General features: G+C 34.1%; 1 protein-coding gene across 1 annotated transcript; it reads right to left on the bottom strand.

Annotated features, from left to right (window-relative positions):
- Nucleotides 1–3,916: 3,916 nt before the first annotated feature.
- On the bottom strand, nt 3,917–12,940 carry LOC134726236 (putative mediator of RNA polymerase II transcription subunit 26). Its single transcript, XM_063590638.1, has 5 exons — nt 12,848–12,940; nt 10,964–11,434; nt 8,526–8,953; nt 7,476–8,449; nt 3,917–7,292 (listed from the first exon to the last, which is right to left on the bottom strand). The coding sequence occupies exons 1-5, from the start codon at nt 12,897–12,899 to the stop codon at nt 4,577–4,579; spliced, it is 4,641 nt and encodes a 1,546-aa protein (XP_063446708.1). The 5' UTR covers nt 12,900–12,940; the 3' UTR covers nt 3,917–4,576.
- Nucleotides 12,941–22,101: the final 9,161 nt, after the last annotated feature.

Raw genomic sequence — 22,101 nt, 5'->3', positions numbered from 1 at the left:
TCTTTGTATTCATTATTTAAGAAAAATAGGTAACATGGATGGTTGATTTAATTCATTCAAATATGGGTACAATTCCTGGAGAGAAAGATAAATTGATTGTTGTTTGCTAATACGTCCAGTGGCAAAATGTTCATGCATGTTCAGGAAGATGGAAAGAAAAACAACGTTGAGCCAATGAATGTAGATACGTTTGGCCATTGTTGTGCCAACATACAATGTTGTCTGGGACTAGGATAAATTTGGGTTCCAGATTGGTAACACATGATTATATTTAGGTTCAAGATTGGTTTCACAAGGTTCTATTATTATGGTTCCAGATTGGTTACACAAGGTTCTATTAGGGTTCCAGATTGGTTATACAAGGTTCTATCAAGGTTCCAGTTTGGTTACACAAGGTTCTATTTAGGTTCCAGGTTGGTTTTCCATAACGTTATGTCATAACGTTCTTACAACGTAACTGGTAGTCCACACTTTTACGTCCCTACAATGTTAAATCACAACGTTCGCACAACGAAACAGAAACGTTCCTGGAACATTTCCTGAACGTTTTTGTGTTTTGTGGGTACCTGCGTGTTGGATTATGCCGTTAAATAGTTTTGTTTAAAAAAAACATCATGAACTACTGACTTAAAAGTCACTTTTGTGACGGTTCAATATTTAATAATTTAAGTTTGGATGTAACGGGTCTTCTGACGTTATTTTGTTATCAACACCCATAGACATAAGTTAGTCATGTGAACGTAACATCATCAACGTTTTTTTATGTTTTGCCAAGGTTTAAACATTTTGTTAAAATGAAATTTAGAATTAAATTATAAGAAATGACTGTAATATTTTTTCTGTCTATTATATTATACATGTATATAAATAACGTAAAAAATGTGGTGCACACTGTTAAAAAACCCTCTACGCGCATTTATCAGTGTGCACCAATTTTTTTATGTTTTTTCTTCATAGACAGAAAAAATATTACAGTCATTCCTTAAATAGTAATATTATCGATACAGAGAGGAAATAATGGCGCTCTGATGTGGATAAAATGTGGTGTCCTCTTTATCATACAATATCTGTCCTGACTTAGAAATATTATTGGTTTACAATGAAGCCATATATATTTACATGATCATGATGATAAAGAATATATAGATATAGGAAGATCATGAAGATGTGGTGTTAGTGCCAATGAGACAACTCTCCATCCAAATAACAATTTAAAAATAAGTAAACCATTATAGGTCAATGTACGCCCTTCAACACTGAGCCTTGACTCACACCGAACAACAAGCTATAAAAGGTCCCATATGTTCAGTTTTGGTTGATGCGGTTAAATAATTTTGTTATTAAAACGACTCAGTCTGATATATCGAAACTTCTGAAATATGTTAACAATTCAATATTTTGAATAAAAAGAGGACACGCTGTCATTTGAATTATACAATCCTTCGTGATCGGTTGTTGTCTGCTCTATGGTTGGGTTGTTGTTGCCCAGACACATATTTTTGTTCCATGAGTCAGTCTGAGGTATGAAAACTAGCTGATGTTTGTTTCTGATGCGATATTTTGAATAAAAGTAGGAAATGATGGCACTCTCAATCAATGCGAATTTTTTTTGTGGTTGTTGATTTCCAATATTGCAGTTATTTATGAACTACAGTCCCTCTTGATCTAAAATTCTAACTGATGTACTGTCCAACTATATAGACTTGCATAAACAAAAAGAAAATATGGTCATTTTTGGTTGATGCGGTCAAACGAATTTATTACACAACTCAGTCTGAAGTATGAAAACTACTGATATTTGTTTACGATTCAATACTTTGAATAAAAAGAGGATATGCTGGCACTATAAATTCATGCAAACAAAATTTTGAAGTCATTGTTTTCCAATATTGCTGTAACTTGTATATTATAGTCCCTCTTGACCTAAAATTATAACTGAATTACTGTGCAGCTATATACTAAGCAGATTTGTAGAAAGAAAGAGCAAATAAGGTCAGTTTAGATTGGTGTGGTCAAAATATTTTATTACACGACTCAGTCTGAAGTATGAAAACTACTGATATTTGTTTACGATTCAATACTTTGAATAAAAAGAGGTCATGCTAGCACTTTAAATTCATGTGAACAAAATTTTGAGGTCATTGTTTTCCAATATTGCTGTAACTTGTATATTACAGTCCCTCTTGACCTAAATTTATAACTGAATTACTGTGCAGCTATATAGATTTGCAGGAAGAAAGAGCAAATAAGGTCAGTTTAGATTGATGCGGTCAAAAGATTTTTGTATAACAGGTCCGTCCGAGGTATGAAAACTACTTGTAAAAAGATATCACATTTGTTTACAATTCAATATTTTAAATAAAAAGAGGACATGCTTAGGTACTATAAATTGAGTGCAAATAAAATTTTGAAATCATTAATGTTTTCCAATATAATTGGTATCCTTGCCTAAAGATAAACTGGATTCCTGCAGTTTGCAGCTAAATGTATTTAGATTTATATGATGAAATCAAATATGATCAGTTTAAGTTAATAGTGGCTCAATGGCAGATCCAGAGCGGTGGGGGGACCCCCTTTTTTTACGATCAATGCATTTGAATGAGGCCATTTAGTTGGACCCCCCCCCCCTTTAAAACTGCTGGATCCGTCCCTGGTGGTTTGGGCCAGAATAACATATTACACAAAGATTAAGGTCAGATAATTTTTTTATGTAAAATGAGCTATCCTGACTTCCCAAATGACAAATGTAAAACAATTGAAATAAAAATGCCCCCCCCCCCTTTTTTCCCAATATTAACGGCTTAATCTATGTTCAAAAATGAAAGAAAAACAAATAATTTATGTAACACATCAACAAAAGAAAATCACTGAATAACAGGCTCCAGACTTGGAACAGCCACATACATGCAGAATATGACGGGGTTAAACATGTTCTCTTGTCGACGAAAAATTTGAAATAAAACCGGCAAAATAGCAAAACTCTTTATAATATTAATCGCTATTTTGCCGAAGCCTTTATATTTAGACAAAGAGTTCTTCAAACTTATAAACCAATTCTAGACGTAGAATTTATAAATCAATTTTAGCCGTCGGATTTAAAAATCAATTCTAGCCGTAGAATTTATAAATCAATTCTAGCCGTAGAATTTATAAATCTATTCTAGCCGTAGAATTTGTAATCAGAACTGTTCTAGAAGTAGAACTGACTAAAACTGTTCTAGAGTAGAACTGTCAGGATCAGTTCTAGGTAACACTGTCCAAATCAGTTCTAGGGTAGAACTGTCAGGATCAGTTCTAGGTAGAACTGTCCAAATCAGTTCTAGGTAGAACTGACCAAATCAGTTCTAGCTAGAACAGTTCTAACCTAGAACTGACTAAAAGGTGTCAGGCTGACAGTTCTACGTACTGTCCTAGAACAGTTCTCCTGACAGATTCTGACAGATTTAATGAGAGGTTAGAAGTGATCTCCACTGTAAGTCAAACTGTATAAATGATACATCTTTATTTCTCCAGAAACCAAATAACATAGGTAAAGAGATATACACAATAAAAAAACATCATGTATATGCACAAACATACAAATTAAAGCTATGCGAAAGCAAGACAGAGGCATAATTCATAAATTATAGTATACAGAATAAACTAAATAGTGTCAAATACATATGCATACTGATTAGTCTGTTGACTTTGTGTAAGTGATTTTTTTTTTGTGCAAATCTTATTTTGTGTAAAGCCACTTCCAAAAGTATATAAAGTTCATTCTTATGTTTTGCACGTTAACCACTGTCCAGGGTTAAGGGAGGCTTAAGCGCTCGAAGACAAGTTTGAACAGCGGTATACTGGCACTACTACTGTCTCTACTTAATCCCATCACAATAGTTGTGGTGTTGTCAAAGTCAAGACAGGAGCATTATACTTATTTATACCTTTTATTTCGTAAATCAACGCCAATGGAATCTGTTGTGTTATTGTCTCAATGGCAATTTTATTATCACATATGCTTATAAATATATACATTGATATAAGTGACAGAATTGGAGGCATGTAGTTCAAAACATGAATTTTGTAGGTTTGTATTTAAATTTTGCGAATTGGTTATAAATTATATAATTAGGGACATTCTGTTTTGAATTTCCCTCATAGTTTTTTTTTATTTTACTTTTTACTTTCGAATATGTATACTAAATTGTTTGAAACAGAATGTACATGTAAAATCAACAAGTTACCGATGACACACTTAAGATAGTTCCAAATAGATTTAGAAAACTTCGGATTTACCTACATAGATACCAGGATTAGAATTTTGCCCGTTAGACGCTCGTTTCGTCATCAAAAGACTCCACTGTATAAAGAGACTGTCCAGTAATAATCAATCCATAAAAGCCCCAGCCCTCATGATGTAAATTTTGTCATGCACAGAATTATACTCAGTCTTATGTCTCCTTGGATAGTTCGAACTTACAAAACGTGTCATTGCAAACTGCATAACGTTGAAACTTGAAACTTTTCATAACATTATTTATTTTTGAAGTCTAAATACCAACTCTATAAATTAAAACAAAACAATTGTCAATTTTCAACTTTTTGAATGGGAAGCCTTTGTTCGAATAAAATGGCCTGATATATCCGAAAGTAAAAGACATCCGAGTACCAAACACATAACTAAAACTCCAACAAAACCAATGTACTTTGAAGATGTTCTATCGTCATTTGCTGATACTTTCCCAGCCCTGAACATACTGGTCTCTTTTGGATCGATAGCAATTGCTTCCTTTAAAATGGTCAAATATTCTTGCATAGAATCGAGATGTGCATGTGTTGAGTTATATGGTATACAAGGACACAAACAGCTATAGCCTGTCGTTATATTACTACTACCTGCGTTATAATGACTCGTTGATAGCACACCTGGTACTGGTTGACTAATAAAGCTTGTGTATGGTGTTGATGAGTCAATTGTCGTTGTCTTAAAATGAGTTGATTGCGTTTTCAAGTCGGTCTTTGTAGTGTGGGCTTCAGTTGTGCCTTGTTTTGTTGGTGTTTCAATATGAGTTGATTTAGTATTGATATTTGTGTCCATTGTGGAGGCTTCAGTTGTAGTTCCTTTTGTTGTTGTCTGAATAGAAGTTAATTTAGTATTGAAGCTTGTGTCTGTTGTGAAGGCTTCAGTTGTGCCTTGTTTTGTTGATGTTTCAATATGTGTTGATTTAGTATTGATATTTGTGTCCGTTGTGGAGGCTTCAGTTTTAGTCCGTTTTGTTGTTGTCTGAATAGGAGTTGATTGAGTATTGAAGCTTGTGTCCGTTGTGGAAGCTTCAGTTGTTATCTCTTTATTTGTTGTCTGAATAGGAGTTGACTGAGTATTTAAGTTTGTGTCCGTTGTTGAGGCTTCAGTTGTAGTTCCTTTTGTTGTTGTCTGAATAGGAGTTGATTGAGTATTTAAGTTTGTGTCCGTTGTTGAGGCTTCAGTTGTAGTTCCTTTTGTTGTTGTCTGAATAGGAGTTGATTGAGTATTAAAGCTTGTGTCCGTTGTGGAGGCTTCAGTTGTAGTTCCTTTTGTTGTTGTCTGAATAGGAGTTGATTGAGTATTAAAGCTTGTGTCCGTTGTGGAGGCTTCGGTTGTAGTTCCTTTTGTTGTTGTCTGAATAGGTGTTGATTGAGTATTAAAGTTTGTGTCCGTTGTGGAGGCTTCAGTTTTAGTCCGTTTTGTTGTTGTCTGTATAGGGGTTGACTGAGTATTAAAGCTTGTGTCCGTTGTGGAGGCTTCGGTTGTAGTTCCTTTTGTTGTTGTCTGAATAGGTGTTGATTGAGTATTGAAGCTTGTGTCCGTTTTGGAGGCTTCAGTTGTAGTTCCTTTAGTTGTTGTCTGAATATGAGTTGACTGAGTATTAAAGCTGGTGTCAGTTGTGGAGGCTTCGGTTGTAGTTCCTTTTGTTGTTGTCTGTATAGGAGTTGACTGAGTATTAAAGCTTGTGTCAGTTGTGGAGGCTTCAATTGTAGTTTCTTTTGTTGTTGTCTGAATAGGTGTTGATTGAGTATTGACGTTTGTGTCCGTTGAGGAGGCTTCGGTTGTAGTTCCTTTTGTTGTTGTCTGAATAGGTGTTGATTGAGTATTAAAGTTTGTGTCCGTTGTGGAGGCTTCAGTTTTAGTCCGTTTTGTTGTTGTCTGTATAGGGGTTGACTGAGTATTAAAGCTTGTGTCCGTTGTGGAGGCTTCGGTTGTAGTTCTTTTTGTTGTTGTCTGAATAGGAGTTGATTGAGTATTGAAGCTTGTGTCCGTTGTGGAAGCTTCAGTTGTTATCTCTTTATTTGTTGTCTGAATAGGAGTTGACTGAGTATTTAAGTTTGTGTCCGTTGTTGAGGCTTCAGTTGTAGTTCCTTTTGTTGTTGTCTGAATAGGAGTTGATTGAGTATTTAAGTTTGTGTCCGTTGTTGAGGCTTCAGTTGTAGTTCCTTTTGTTGTTGTCTGTATAGGAGTTGACTGATTATTAAAGCTTGTGTCAGTTGTGGAGGCTTCAATTGTAGTTTCTTTTGTTGTTGTCTGAATAGGTGTTGATTGAGTATTGACGTTTGTGTCCGTTGAGGAGGCTTCGGTTGTAGTTCCTTTTGTTGTTGTCTGAATAGGTGTTGATTGAGTATTAAAGTTTGTGTCCGTTGTGGAGGCTTCAGTTTTAGTCCGTTTTGTTGTTGTCTGTATAGGGGTTGACTGAGTATTAAAGCTTGTGTCCGTTGTGGAGGCTTCGGTTGTAGTTCCTTTTGTTGTTGTCTGAATAGGTGTTGATTGAGTATTGAAGCTTGTGTCCGTTTTGGAGGCTTCAGTTGTAGTTCCTTTTTTTGTTGTCTGAATATGAGTTGACTGAGTATTAAAGCTGGTGTCAGTTGTGGAGGCTTCGGTTGTAGTTCCTTTTGTTGTTGTCTGTATAGGAGTTGACTGAGTATTAAAGCTTGTGTCAGTTGTGGAGGCTTCAGTTGTAGTTTCTTTTGTTGTTGTCTGAATAGGTGTTGATTGAGTATTGACGTTTGTGTCCGTTGAGGAGGCTTCAGTTGTGATCTTTTTTTGTTGTTGTCTGAATAGATGTTGATTGAGTATTAAAGCTTGTGTCCGTTGTGGAGGCTTCGGTTGTAGTTCCTTTTGTTGTTGTCTGTATAGGGGTTGACTGAGTATTAAAGCTTGTGTCCGTTGTGGAGGCTTCAGTTGTAGTTCCTTTTGTTGTTGTCTGAATAGTTGTTGATTGAGTATTGAAGTTTGTGTCCGTTGAGGAGGCTTCAGTTGTGATCTCTTTTGTTGTTGTCTGGATAGGAGTTGACTGAGTATTTAAGTTTGTATCTGTTGTAGAGGGTTCAATTGTGGTTTCTTTTGTTGTTTGAATCGAAGTTGATTGCGTATAGAGGCTTGTGTCCGTTGTAGAGGGTTCAGGCAATGTTTCTTTTGTTGTTGTTTGAATCGAAGTTGAAGGAGTATTGAAGCTGGTGACTGTTGTTGAGGCCTCTGTTGTCGTTCCTTTTGTTGTTGTTTTAATCGAAGTTGATGGAGTATTGCAGCTGGTGTCCTTTGTGGAGGCCTCAGTTGTGATCTCTTTTGTTGTTGTTTGAATCGAAGTTGATGGAGAATTGAAGCTGGTATCTGTTGTGGAGGCCTCAGTTGTCGTTCCTTTTGTTGATGTTTGAATCGAAGTTGATGGAGTATTGAAGCTGGTGTCTGTTGTGGAGGCCTCAGTTGTCGTTCCTTTTGTTGTTGTTTGAATCGAAGTTGATGGAGAATTGAAGCTGATTTCTGTTGTGGAGGCCTCAGTTGTCGTTCCTTTTGTTGTTGTTTGAATTGAAGTTGATGGAGTATTGAAGCTGGTGTCCGTTGTGAAGGCCTCAGTTGTCGTTCCTTTTGTTGTTGTTTGAATCGAAGTTGATTGAGTATTGAAGCTGGTGTCCGATGTGGAGGCCTCAGTTGTCGTTTCTTTTGTTGTCGTTTGAATCGAAGTTGATGGAGTATTGAAGCTGGTGTCTGTTGTGGAGGCCTCAGTTGTCGTTCCTTTTGTTGTTGTTTGAATCGAAGTTGATGGAGATTTGTAGCTGGTGTCTGTTGTGGAGAGTTCAGGCGTTGTTTCTTTTGTTGTTGTTTGAATCGAAGTTGATGGAGATTTGAAGCTGGTGTCTGTTGTGGAGAGTTCAGGCGTTGTTTCTTTTGTTGTTGTTTGAATCGAAGTTGATGGAGATTTGAAGCTGGTGTCTGTTGTGGAGAGTTCAGGCGTTGTTTCTTTTGTTGTTGTTTGAATCGAAGTTGATGGAGATTTGTAGCTGGTGTCTGTTGTGGAGAGTTCAGGCGTTGTTTCTTTTGTTGTTGTTTGAATCGAAGTTGATGGAGATTTGAAGCTGGTGTCTGTTGTGGAGAGTTCAGGCGTTGTTTCTTTTGTTGTTGTTTGAATCGAAGTTGATGGAGATTTGTAGCTGGTGTCTGTTGTGGAGAGTTCAGGCGTTGTTTCTTTTGTTGTTGTTTGAATCGAAGTTGATGGAGATTTGAAGCTGGTGACTGTTGTGGAGAGTTCAGGCGTTGTTTCTTTTGTTGTTGTTTGAATCGAAGTTGATGGAGATTTGTAGCTGGTGTCTGTTGTGGAGAGTTCAGGCGTTGTTTCTTTTGTTGTTGTTTGAATCGAAGTTGATGGAGATTTGTAGCTGGTGTCTGTTGTGGAGAGTTCAGGCGTTGTTTCTTTTGTTGTTGTTTGAATCGAAGTTGATGGAGATTTGAAGCTGGTGTCTGTTGTGGAGAGTTCAGGCGTTGTTTCTTTTGTTGTTGTTTGAATCGAAGTTGATGGAGTATTGAAGCTTGTGTCCGTTGTGGAGGCCTCAGTTGTACCTTGTTTTGTTGACGAGGAGTCAGTTGTTGTGTGACTACATGCTGATGCATAATCATCTTGCGAATGACACATCACCTCTTCTGACACACCGATCTGACATTGATCTAAAAAAACAAATCATATCAAAAGAGATTTAAATATCGGCTATCGGCATCGGTTTAAGTTTTACGTGTTCTTTTTTGCAGTGTAAGCAATCTCTTTTAAGAGTTTCCGTTTAATCTAAATTAAAAGTAGATCTATTTAAGTTTGTTTATTTATTACATGGTGTTTTATATTCTCGCAGAACAGACCTTGATAAAAACCATATTGATAAAGAACAGTATCCTACGTGTAAAGTAAGGATCAGTTATGTATACTATTTATTTTTCTAAAGATAATGTTTGAAAACGGTTTTGGTTTTCCATACGAGAGAAAATGGTTTTAGTGACAAACCTTAGAGAAATATCTACCTATATGTGCAACAATAAAGTAAATACATGAAGCAGTGTTAAACATAGTTTATTATGGCAGAGAACAACCATCAACATAGCTGAATGTGAAGTTAAAGGACATATTTTATTCTTAATCCATTAAAGGGATAGATATTTCAGCTTATGATATTGCTTGTATGCACTGAATCTCATTTTACAGTTATACTTCTGTTAACGTCTTTAAGCATAATCTTTCTTTTTATATATTATATAGATATAGGAAGATGGGGTATGAGTGCCAATGAGACAACTCTCCATCCAAATAACAATTTATATTAACCATTATACAAATGTAGGTTAAAGTACAGCCTTCAACACGTAGCCTTGGCTCCCACCAAACAGCAAGCTATAAAGGGCCCAAAAAAATAGTAATATAAAACCGTTCAAACGGGAAAACCAACGATATAAACTATATAAAAACACAAATGCATTTATATATGTAATATATGAAATATATCGGAAACAATCGTGCATCAAATTCAATCGTGAATATGATAAATTCGTGAATAGTGAATAGGGAAGAATCGTGGCCCTCTGGCTTGATATGGGAGTCTAGGGCTGATACCAGGGCCATATGGAAAATGCCATGTAATAATCTATAAGCATTGCATTGGCTCACACAGAACTACAAGTTATAACGGCTAGTAATTATGACTAGTGGAAAACCATTCCGACAGGAAAAACCAACAGTCTAATCTATATAAAATAAGAAACACTTATGAACTATTTAAAATAAGAAACACTTATGATCCATATGAAAGTAAGAAACACTTATGAACCACATCAACAAACAACAACCACTGAATATCAGGTTCCTTACTTAGGACAAGTGCATCCAAATGCTGCGGGTTTAGACGTTTACATAGGCGTCAACCTTCAACCATCCTGAAACATCACATCATTAAAAGATACTAGAACACACCCGTGATATCGCGGGTCCGTGACTGAATTAAAGTATATAACTATGCGCAAGCCTTATTTTAGTATTAGTATTGTCATCTAAAAAAGTCATGCCGATTATATTAAGATACACAGTTTTTTCTCTGCTTTCAAATCTTTCTGTTTGAACCCGTCGAACTAGAACTCATCAATTATTGGTAATAATAATTATTATTTTGAAAACAAAAGCTCTTGGAATGGAGTATTTTTTAATCAACAACATTGTCCTATATTAGTTATGAATAAAGATAAACTTCTTTGATTCGCTGTTTTACGTCATATCCGCTAACACATTGTATTCGTATTGCTTACTGATAAAAATACTACAATAGGTAACAATTTGACAATTTAGTAGTGTCAACCCTGTGATTATGACCCGTGTATATAGCAAATTAATCCTGAATACACCGTTTGGTGGTGCGCCTGTCAGATGCGGAACGTACATATAAGGTAATAGGTAACAGGCGAATATACAATATACAATATATAACTATTGGTATCGGTATTGGACTCGACCCGGAACTTCTTAATTATAGGCAATATTAATTACGTGGAAAACAAAAGGGCCTGGAGTGACGCAATTTTCAATCTACACCTTTGTAATATATTAGTCATATGTAAAGTTGAATTCTTTGATTCGTCGTTTTTGCGTGATGACGGCTGACAAATTGGACCTCGTAATTTTAGTATTATATAGATATTTACCTAGTTTTATACTCCACGTTATGTTGTTCACCGACTCCGATTCTAATCCTATTAACTCTATAGGTATGTCACTTTTGTACTCTGCTGTCATTATAACACCAGTGCCTACAATCTCTCCTGTTCCAACCATTACAATGTTATTCCATGAAATCCAAAAACTTCTTTCTTCGTTACAACTTAAGATATTGGTAGACCTGATTTCAGTTTTTTCACATTCTGACCAGACTAACGTGTAGCATCTTGTTATACGAGATACTACGGATCCATCCCATAATACGCGACCGATAACAACATGATAACTTGGGCGGAGTATAGTGGTATTGGTTGATAACATTACTCTGACTTCGCCACATGATCTGACAGAAAAAATGAAAGACGTGTAGTTGGTGTTTGTTATTGGTCTAGTATTCATTATTTTATAAACATTGTTGGGCCAAGTGCACACAGTGAAATTATGGCCAATAGTTCCACCTACAATGGAAAAAAGTACAATTATTATGTTTCATATTTTGTTATTTATGTGTATTTGTTAAATAATCAAATAAATGTTAAAGGAATCCATTGAATACTAGTATATATAAATGAATAGAAATAATCACTGGAAGAAAAAAAAAGAAAAGAAAACCACAGGCACTATCTTTTAATCTCTCTGTATTTTCTATATCATGCATTTCGTTAATACAAATTATCCAGATGTGTGTATATTATGAACCTGCAATGAAACTGAATTAGAAATTGAATGTTTTATTTAATATTGAAATAGATCTTTTGTTTCAAGCAGACGAATAAGCACTTTAAAGAATACAAAATATACTAGTAATTAACATGTATGTAAAGTTACAAAAAATTACTACTCTATTTCCGATAATCAATATGGAGTGATGTTTAGAATTGAAAGCTAGACAATTCCCCTTTGTTTTTTGTTGTATGAAATGGATCAGAGGTTACAATAAGAGACAGATGACATGTGGAGCAGGATCTGCTGAACTTAAGGACAAACAAGTCTTAGCTTTCTAAAAAGCTATGGACTGCTTCGCTCTACACTAGTTTAATAGATATAGGAAGATGTGGTGTGAGTTTATATGCATGAGTTTATATGCATAGTTAATAGATATAGGAAGATGTGGTGTGAGTTCATATGCATGAGTTTATATGCATAGTTAATTTTCCGGAATTTTATGTCTTATCCTGGACGAGAAATGTCTGTAATTCTTTATCTCATTTAAGCCAATAGGTGTTGCTGTATCTCAGCCTCATCACATTGTAACCAATCAGAATCTATACGTGATAAGTAATTTATTCAAGATACGCGTGTATTTCGACTGAAACCAATAGCTCCGCACCGTGATGCGCGGCAATGAGATCACCGAAGGTTTTGTTTGTGAGTTCATGTTGCTTAGTCTATAGCTTTCTATACTATGTTTTGTCATGACACAGTCAGTTAGTTTTTGACTTATAAGCTTGATTTTTCCTTTAGTAATAAAGTATATTCTGCAACTCTTGTATAAACACAAGGAAGGTCAAATACTGATCTCTGAGTGTCAAGTTTGTTGATTCATTTTGTTCTTGGGTTGCTATCAAATGACGTTTTCATAATATCAACATAAAATTCATAAAATTTTTAAACAAGATGACGTATCAAAATCAAAAGATGTGGCATGATTGCCGATGAGATATCTCTTCACAAGAGACCTAATGACACAGAAATTGACAACTATAGGTCACCGTACGCCTTTAACAATAAACAAAGCTCATTCAAAAAGTCAGCTATAATAAGCCCTGAAATGACACATGCAACACATTTTAAACGAAAGAACTAACGGCCTAGTTAATGTACAAAATAGTGATAGAAAAATAAATGTGTTCCGCCGCACCAATACTCACTTTTAAAAGTTCCAAATAATATGATGAAAATTATGATATTTTCCTGCACCATAACGTTAGCAAGAAGAAATAAATGATCAACTGCTAGGTCTTCTCATCTCTAAGTCCGAATATATATACATATGTACCTATATTTTAACCTAGTGGGTTATTCAATGACAATATCGATAAAATAGGTGCTTCTATCTACTGAATAATCAAACTATTGTTTGGTACATTTGTATAGACAACAAATTAGATGTTATACAACTGGTTCTTTTTATACATTTGTTTATACACGACAGTACTCACTTGACTAAGTGAAAATATTGGAATTTAAAAGCATACTCTTGATTTTAACAACTAAATCAAGCTTCGTTAATATTTGAAGATATATTTGTTAATATGATTGCTCATTGAATAATTGTTGTTCTGATACAAATGGAAAAAAAATCACAAGTTCTTGACAAATATTGAAATGTAAGTAGTTTTTACTAACTAAACAAATTATTCTACCTAGTAATTAAAGTACAAATACCGCATTTTCCAAACTTTTGTTGCAGACATCAAATGCTTGACAGTGTTTCATAATTATACACTAACTATTGGATTTTTGATTAAGTTATAACACATGTATGAACAGTTATGAAACTGTTTTGTATACAAAAAGCATGCGGTTTTTAAATAATGAATAAAACACTCAATGGTTTTTTATAGCAAATGGTTTCACAAAATCTAACGAGAAATGCGCGACAAATGTACAAACTTTAAAGAATGGTACCATATGATATGCATATTACGTGTTAGACGCTTATAAATACATTTGTATGTCAAATCAATGGTAAACCGATTTCAAATACGATAATATCAAAACGATAATATCCTTCATTATGCTTGAGTTGGACTTCCAACCGGGAATACCACGTGGTACTATTCTGCAAGAACGCAAATCAAGGAGACGATTTTGTAAAATTGAAAATTCACTGTTTTTTTGGAATACTAATAAAACTGTCACATTGTAACCATGGTAACATTAAATATTATGAAAATTAATTTTGTTTACACTAACAGACAATAGATTCGCCCGTACTCTAAAATATTCAGTAAATGATGCAAAACCAAAAACCTCATCAGATGGATACAAACAAAAACATATATCAAAAACAAAGAGTGGACGTGGATGGGTAGTTAAACATCCCAATGTCAAAGAGAAAAAAAAATGTATCTAAGACTAAAATATCAATCATACATATTCAACATAAAATGGATTTGGTGTAAATTAAATGTTTGTTTTTCTCTGGTTTCAGGTCATTTTCCGCCAAAAAGGCAATTTAGTATTTTAGCATTGTTATTTGAATTATTCATCATGACTTTCTCTCTTATGTCTTACGATGTTATTTTCTTCATAATTTACGATTCATGGTTATGTTAAAGCCAGTTCCTCTTCAAATAACTATTCGTGATATGCATACTTTGCCAGTCTTATCTTTTCATTAACTCGTAGTTGTATATGTGAGCGGCAATACGTGAAATTAGGCATTAAGCTTAAATCCTAGACAATAAGCTAACGCCTAGACATTAAGTTATTGCCTGAAATTTCCAGGCATTAAGCTTAAATCCTAGACAATAAGCTAACGCCTAGGCACTTTTCTTATTTAAAACAGAATTAACTCATATTTTTTTAGGGAATACAAAAAATAAAAAAAAGATTTGAAAAAGATTGTATCCCATAAAAAAGGGGAGATTCTATATAATCCTTATAATAATTATTTGAAAATGTTTACACTTCACTGGTCAAGCTGGTTTGAACTGGTCAAAAGTAGACAAAATTAAGATATGATTTTTTGCTTATACCATTTTATTGGATAAGTAAATTTTCTTTGTTAAAATATTTGTTAAATGCCCTCAGGCCATCTTGTCTTTTTCACTTCTTTATCTGGATTATTCTGATTAATTGACACCATTTCTATTGAGGAAAAATTTCTTGAATCTTTGAGGTCTAAAATCAAATCAGGGAAAACTAGGAACATATACCCTAGAGTAAAGTACCATGATCTTTTGGCAAATATTAAACTTTTGGAATCATCAGAAAAGAAATTGACATAAGATTTACTACAATTTAAGAAGGTATGCCATTTTTAACATTGGTGGTTTTGAGAGATTGATAACTAAAGTCAGCGAGAATGACGAGGGAAATTTCAAAATTTATGTCTTTCTAGAGGAACTCTATGGTATTTTGGAAAAAGGCACATACAGAAACAGGTCATTGCGGCAGAAATCGCATGATAAAACCACTAAATAATGGATATGCTAACATTTCACGTGATGCAATTGAATTATTTCTGTCACTTAGTGAAAATTGTAATATGAAAAAAAACCATATAGGGATAGGAGAAGAAGTGAACCCCGTAAATTATTGTTTTTTGCACTGTAATTTGAGGTGTCCTTATCAAAGTCTTGCACAAAATCCCAGTCTCCAGTCATAATTATGGAGCTATTTTTTATACCAGACACTAGACCTTTTATATTTTCAAAAAAAGTTGGAAAGTCCCCAACGGACCAGATATTGCAACAAGAGAAAGTCGATAATCTTGAATGGTCATATCTAGAATGATAAAATTGCCTTCCTGATCCTTTTTTTCTTGGTGAATAGTGAATGTAAAACTATTTTTTATTAGAATTGCTACCCCTCTTGATCGGCTGGAACCAGAGCTAAAGAATGCCTTATACCCCCACTCATGTGCCCAGTGCTTTTCTTTTTCTTTAGTACAATGTGTAGCTGTTAATATAATTATATCATATCTTTTCCTACATGTATATCTTGAAAAAAAATCTCTTCTCTTCACCTCCTCTGACAGACCCCTACAATTAAGAGATCCTATTTTTAAACTAGTCATTTATCAACCAGTTCAATAGGTGTAATATGTAACTCTATCCAATAGTCAAATGTTTTAAGTATAATATGATGGTATGTCATTCCTGATTTTTCAACATACTGATAAATAAACACTATCATACATTTAGACATCTGTAAACAATATATAAAGTAAATAAGATCACAATAAGCTTGGTAGCAATTCAGGGTTTTCAAAATGATAACTCCCCACCCTTTAGAATTCCCTCCCTTTTCACTCCCTCCCTTCCGGGTCATTATAAATAGTAACCAAATTTGCAAGACCATGAATAAGTTGTTTAAATTCATAATAATTCAGTAATAGTTATGGTCCTGGTATAGTAAGAATTTTGATAACAGATCTGCAGGTAAATCGTTTTCTCCTCTTAAACTGTAGAAAACTATATACATGCAGCCAAAATTTATTAAACATATATACAATTCCCCTAAATCCCTAATATTGTTGGTATAACATAGTACAAAATTCACTTTATAATGAATGTGCAAATTTTTACAAGCCCCTTAAGCATTTGTTAAGGCCATGCTTTAATAACTTTTGAACTAAACAGTGAATTTTAAACAAAGCAAATACATGTAAAATATGGACAATACACACATGTAAACAGAACTTTACTACTACTCGTCATGCAGGAGTAACAAACAGTTAAATAAATCATAAGCATAGCATGCAGCAAGCAAATAAGCATATCACGCAACATACTATCACAAAAACAAAGCTTAAACTAAAGTAGCAAAAGCAGAATGCAGTAAACAGCTCAGCATTTTGTCAACATGAAAACAAAAGATAAATACTGCATTTAAGCACCAAAAGCAGGCAGCATGCTCAACATTGGTCTAAGCTGCCATTCAATGTAGGAGTTGATTTTGAGAAAGTTATAAATGTTTCTAGTAACTTAACTATATATTATGGTTTGCAGCTCACTCAAAAATTGGAAGCATAATGAATGAATTAACGGAGACAATAACTTGTTACCTAGATTAAGTTTTATCTGTAATCTGATTGTATCTAAAAAAAAAAATTCTGTTCATTTTAGTAAATATTGAACAAATCATATAAATATAATTTACACTTTAATATTGCATGAATTCGGGATCTGAAATTTGCAAAAATAATTAAATCAAAAGATGCATGTATAGGACTTATGTGGAAGTGTAAACCCTGATATTATTGTTTTTACCACTACACAGCACTTATGTGACGAGACTTAAGATTAAATAATAACATGTGTTTATCCATGGAGGCTTCCATTGTGTTGTATGATTGTAGCAGAACAAGACTATGCTAGAGAGATTCCGAATGTCCAAATGACACAAGACTCCGCCTACAGGAATGTGAAATGTACAACTATGCCACACCCACTATTTACGTTAAGAAAAGTAAATACTGAGAGGAGATCTCACGATTAATACAAATAGTGTTACATAAAATTTTGTCTGGCGCAGTAAAAAACTAAATAAAGAGAAAAGGTACATTTTGAATAAAAATATAAACAAACTAACAAAAAAAGTAACTAAAGGTGAAAAAAAAACAGAAAAAGTTGCATCATTTTATTACAATGTTCCAATAAAAAAACGACAATTATTCGATTTTCAAAACGATCTCTATACTAGACGCGTAATGTTTATGATCTTTTCTTTACGAGCTGGACGAAATGTGGATCTCTTTCAAGTATACAAGTCTGAATTTTCTTTTTTCCTCATTGGACATCTTGCTACTCTCTGCCAGGAGTTCACCGCGACGAACTGCAAGTGAGGGTGGGAGGTCCGGTACCACACTATATCCGCACCCCCTAGGCAGTTTTGTGGCAGCACTAAGGATATCATCCCTATCTATTAAGTTTGATAACCTAAGGATTATATTGCGGTTTTTTTCGGGACCATTCGGCAATCTATGTACTGCTGTGAATAGCATACCTTTCACCTGCGGAGCAGTGAACCCAAGCCCCTTTTTATCATTATGCAACCATATTCGGACGATGTTTTCAGTGATCTTAGGGGATTCACCGACTTTCCCCTCAATCCCATGGATAAACAAATTCCAATTTCTGCCCCATACCTCCAATTTCAGACGCTCATTAGCCTCCTCGGCAATTAGTGACTCCAAGTTGGGAATTTTAGAGTTGTGGATATCGTGAATCTCACCATTGGCAAACTCGGCCTGGTTTTCAAGAACTTTAACCCTCTCGTCGATCTGTTCTTTTTTCCACCTCAGTATTGATGTAGACATGTAGTTTCTGGAAACAATTCTCAATGTCGGCAAAATCTTTGCACTCGTAATCAGCCATTGTTATTGTTTAACAGGTAGAGGCGGGAATCGCCGATTAATTACTGGTTAGTTAAGAAGATAATTGAATGAAAGTCACCTTGCTCAGTGTAAAAAGGAAATCCTATATGAATATTACGCTCTGTGTATTACTCTGTTTAACTGAAATGTTAAATATAAGGCAGATACAAACAATTTACCAGGAGCAATTTTTCCGCACGTCTCACAACATGGCTGTCACCGGAAGTCCCTATAGTCCTGATATCTATGATGAGTTTATTAACTGTAGATATAAATACTTAAAGCGCTGATGACGCATGCAATTTATACTTTGATTCTACAAAACTTGTTCGGTACCTCTGGTGGTGGACTATTGATCACGAGGGTCAGTAGTCAGAGCTCTGGAATTGACACGATTTATATCAAATGTTTAAAAAAAACGAGTCCTCAACCAATCAAAATATCTCAACACAATTCCTAAGACACAATTCTCCATTTCTTGTAACAGTATTTTGAAATGAGAATAAGTCCCTAAGCAATCCAAACATCTCAATATTATCCCTAGGACACAATCTTCTATTTTGGTAATAGTATATTTCCTTCGAATTAGAAAATCAAAGTAAGATCTCTTGAACTCATCATTTAAAACGTATAAAGTTTATTTTCATATTCTTAGATATTTGAAAAAGTCGGTAAATATTTCTATTAGTTTTGCTTTGAAGAAAACTGTGTATATTCTAATTACTAATATGACTTTAAAAACATAGATAATTATGCATATTATATATGGGCGAGAAATAATATTGATTTGATGATGCAATTTCACCTGGTGTTTAAGTTTAGTTTTTATATAACCTTGGCATTATCCTTATCAGGTACCATAACCTTTCCGCAACATTAGTAAACTAAACGAAACTATGGGACACAAGGTTTGAATAAAAGTACTTTGGAACTGACGTGATTTATAATAAATCTTTCGAAAATTGTCCGTTCGTACATTTTGAAATAAATTGAAACTAAGGTTTAAATTCCTTCAGGGAAAATTGACCTGAGGTAGATTGGTTATTTTAATTGTGTCCTATTTGGTTTCAAAAGTCTTCATCTGTTTCGTTTTTTTTTAACATTTTGGCTTTCAAATATTCGGCTCCAAGCATTCCTGATGAAGATAAGTTAAACACGAGTGTGTCCGTAGTACACTGACCCCCCTGTCGCACTATCATTTTCTATGTTCAGTGGACGTTAAAATTTGAACAAAAACTCTAATTTGGCATTACAATTAGAAAGATCATATCATAGGGAACATGTGTACTAAGTTTCCAGTTGATTGGACTCCAATATCATCAAAAACTACATTGACCGAATACTTTAAACTGAAGTGAGCCATACGGACGCACGAACGAACGAACGGACGAATGGACTCACAGACCATAATACATAATACATCATTTATTATCATCATGATCATCTGAAAGTCAAAACAAAATTCGTTTTCAAATGAATATTCTAAAATATGCATAACTGATTAACATTTGGAAAGACCTGCGGAACTTCTCGTACTTGACCCGCTTGACAATTTGAAATGAGGGGGAGGACAGTTGGAAAATTGGTTATAAAAAGGATATAAATCCATCATATGATAAGATAAGACATTTCATTAATTATTTGAGATGTTCATTTGTAAGGATAATTACATATTAAGTAAACTTAAAACTGTCGAAAACATTGTCAAATTGTCGTTCAAAGTTCCCACACAAATTCCACTACGAGAACATGGATGGTTGTTATTAGACATTGCGGTTCAACATTGATAGTAAAAAAATATCCGGTAAATAAACGTTGAATGTAAATGATACGAACCTGCAGCGTCTAATATTATTGGACTTCTTCTAATGTATTTAAAAAAATAAATGCCTATTGCAGTATACAGTTGTATGGAAATGTCAAGAAAACAACCACTTATACAAATACATATACAGATGATATCGAATATGTCGGACCTATTAGGCCCCATATATCGTAATTATCAATCCCCTTTCCTTTTCACGAATGCAACCTACCGAATAAGACTATATACCGGCTTTGCAACAGCATGAGTAACACGACGAGTGCCACATTATGAGCAGGATCTGCTTCCCCTTATGTAGCACCTGAAATCATCCCTAGTTGTTAGTGGGGTCCATATTGTTTTTGTACCCCTATTTGTGACATTTTGTTCATGTATCATTGTCAACATAATGGAAAAAGATGCGACTATCGGACCAGTAAGAGGTTAAGTGCGATAAAACCAGGTTCAATAACCATTTTCTACATTTGAAAATGCCTGAACCAATTCAGGATTTTGACAGTGGTTGTCAATTCGTTTGGTGTGTTTTATCATTTGATATTGCCATATGATTAGGGTCTTTTCGTTTTGAATTTTCCTCGGAGTTCAGTATATTTGTGATTATACTGTTTGCCATGTCGCGATTCATGATAAAGTTACCAACCATTAACGACAAAATTTTAAATTTGATCCGTCAAAATTTTTAAATTTATTTTGTTACGATACTGACTGATAAGTGAATCCGTCGGATAAAGACATGTTTTGTGTTCAAGATTGCATATTAAACCTTAGCTTTATCAGTCAGAACATCCGACACAGCTATTAGACATCGTAGAAGTTGTCCACTGTTCAATTCTTATATAGAACGACTATAGATATTAATCTTAAAAGAAACTTTAAAATCATAGATGAGACACCCTGAAATTAAAACAAACCACACACAGCGACATTCAATTTTCGTAAAAGAGTAAATTTGAGCAATTGTGAAAACTGAAATCTGAGTAAGATAAATCATTCATTTCTTTGCTAACAAACAAGAAAGATACTTATCCTTTGATTAATTGTATATTTTTATCATCAAGAACAACGGTTACCTTTCTTTCTGTTGTTTTGATTTAAAACTCAAACGACACAAGAAAAGTTCATTTTATTCAGTATTTGTGTTTAACTAGTGAGTTAGTTTTTGTCCTTGCTAATTGTTGTGAAACAAAGACAAATAAACTGCGATTTCTAAAACTCACTGTGAATAAATATTCCAGATAAAACATTGTAATTCAACAATCGAAAGACTGCCCCACTAAAGGTTATTATTGTTCCAAATGATGATACTTGTATACTCAATTCCAAATGAATGTTAACTTAAATTCGAAATACAAGGAACAACAACGATTGAATTTAAATATTTTTATCGATCCCTCCAACCACCAATACCTCCAAGATTGTTTCGTTTATTGTATTGACTCATACACTGCTGGTCGATAAATAAGTAAAATTAACGACATATAAGATGATTTTTTGTTTACGAATCATGTACAACATGATCATGATGATGTAAAAAAGTATGAATTTTTAAAAATTACTAAGAATTTTCTTATTCCAGGCATAGATAAAAAAAAAAAAACCTAAGTCGTATTTGAACTTTGTATTTGTTTTGCTTTATAACTATTTTGATCTGAGCGTCACTGATGAGTCGGATGTAGACGAATTGCGCGTATGGCGTATTAAATGATAAGCCTGGTACATTTAGAACTACTAGTGGACGAGGGTATCACAAGCCTAGTAGTCAATATTTCGGTTGACATGAATAGCAATTATATTTTTAATTTTATAAATTTTCTTTTTAAAAAAGTAATAACTATTCGAAATATTTAGGATTTTCGTATTCCAGGCATAGATAACCGTAGTCGTATTTTGGCACAACTTTTAAGAATTTTGAGTCATCAATGCTTTTAACTATTTGTTTGATGAATTGTGAATCATACACTATATCATTTATCTACTAGCAACTTAGATTTATATTGGTTCAGTTTAGCGATAAGTGGGTAAGACTAACGATTAATAGATCAGTTGAGTTTCATTTTAAAATTGTCAAAGAAGTGTTTCCAAAGAATAACAAGAATTCATCAATGCTGGTAACGTATACGCATCAAGAGATATATACCATGTTGACGCGTCTTGCTTCGTTTCTCGTTTGGAGTTGATGTCAGTTATGGTTTGATGTGTCTCCTCTTAATCGATTTGCAAGATTTGAATATCAAAAATCTAATGTCGCCTTT

The sequence above is a fragment of the Mytilus trossulus genome, chromosome 7, assembly GCF_036588685.1.
Source record: "Mytilus trossulus isolate FHL-02 chromosome 7, PNRI_Mtr1.1.1.hap1, whole genome shotgun sequence".
Lineage (NCBI taxonomy): Eukaryota > Metazoa > Mollusca > Bivalvia > Mytilida > Mytilidae > Mytilus > Mytilus trossulus.
Note: the sequence above shows the minus strand (reverse complement) of the source record. Positions and strands in the feature narration are given on the sequence as shown.

Excerpts from the sequence above, each read along its gene's own strand:
- LOC134726236 (XM_063590638.1), bottom strand. The coding sequence starts at position 12,899 with ATGGTGCAGGAAAATATCATAATTTTCATCATATTATTTGGAACTTTT. Across the intron at positions 8,954-10,963 it reads AACGTGGAGTATAAAACTAG|ATCAATGTCAGATCGGTGTG; the intron begins GTAAATATCTAT and ends TTGTTTTTTTAG. Across the intron at positions 8,450-8,525 it reads CGCCTGAACTCTCCACAACA|ACACCAGCTACAAATCTCCA; the intron begins GTCACCAGCTTC and ends TCTCCACAACAG.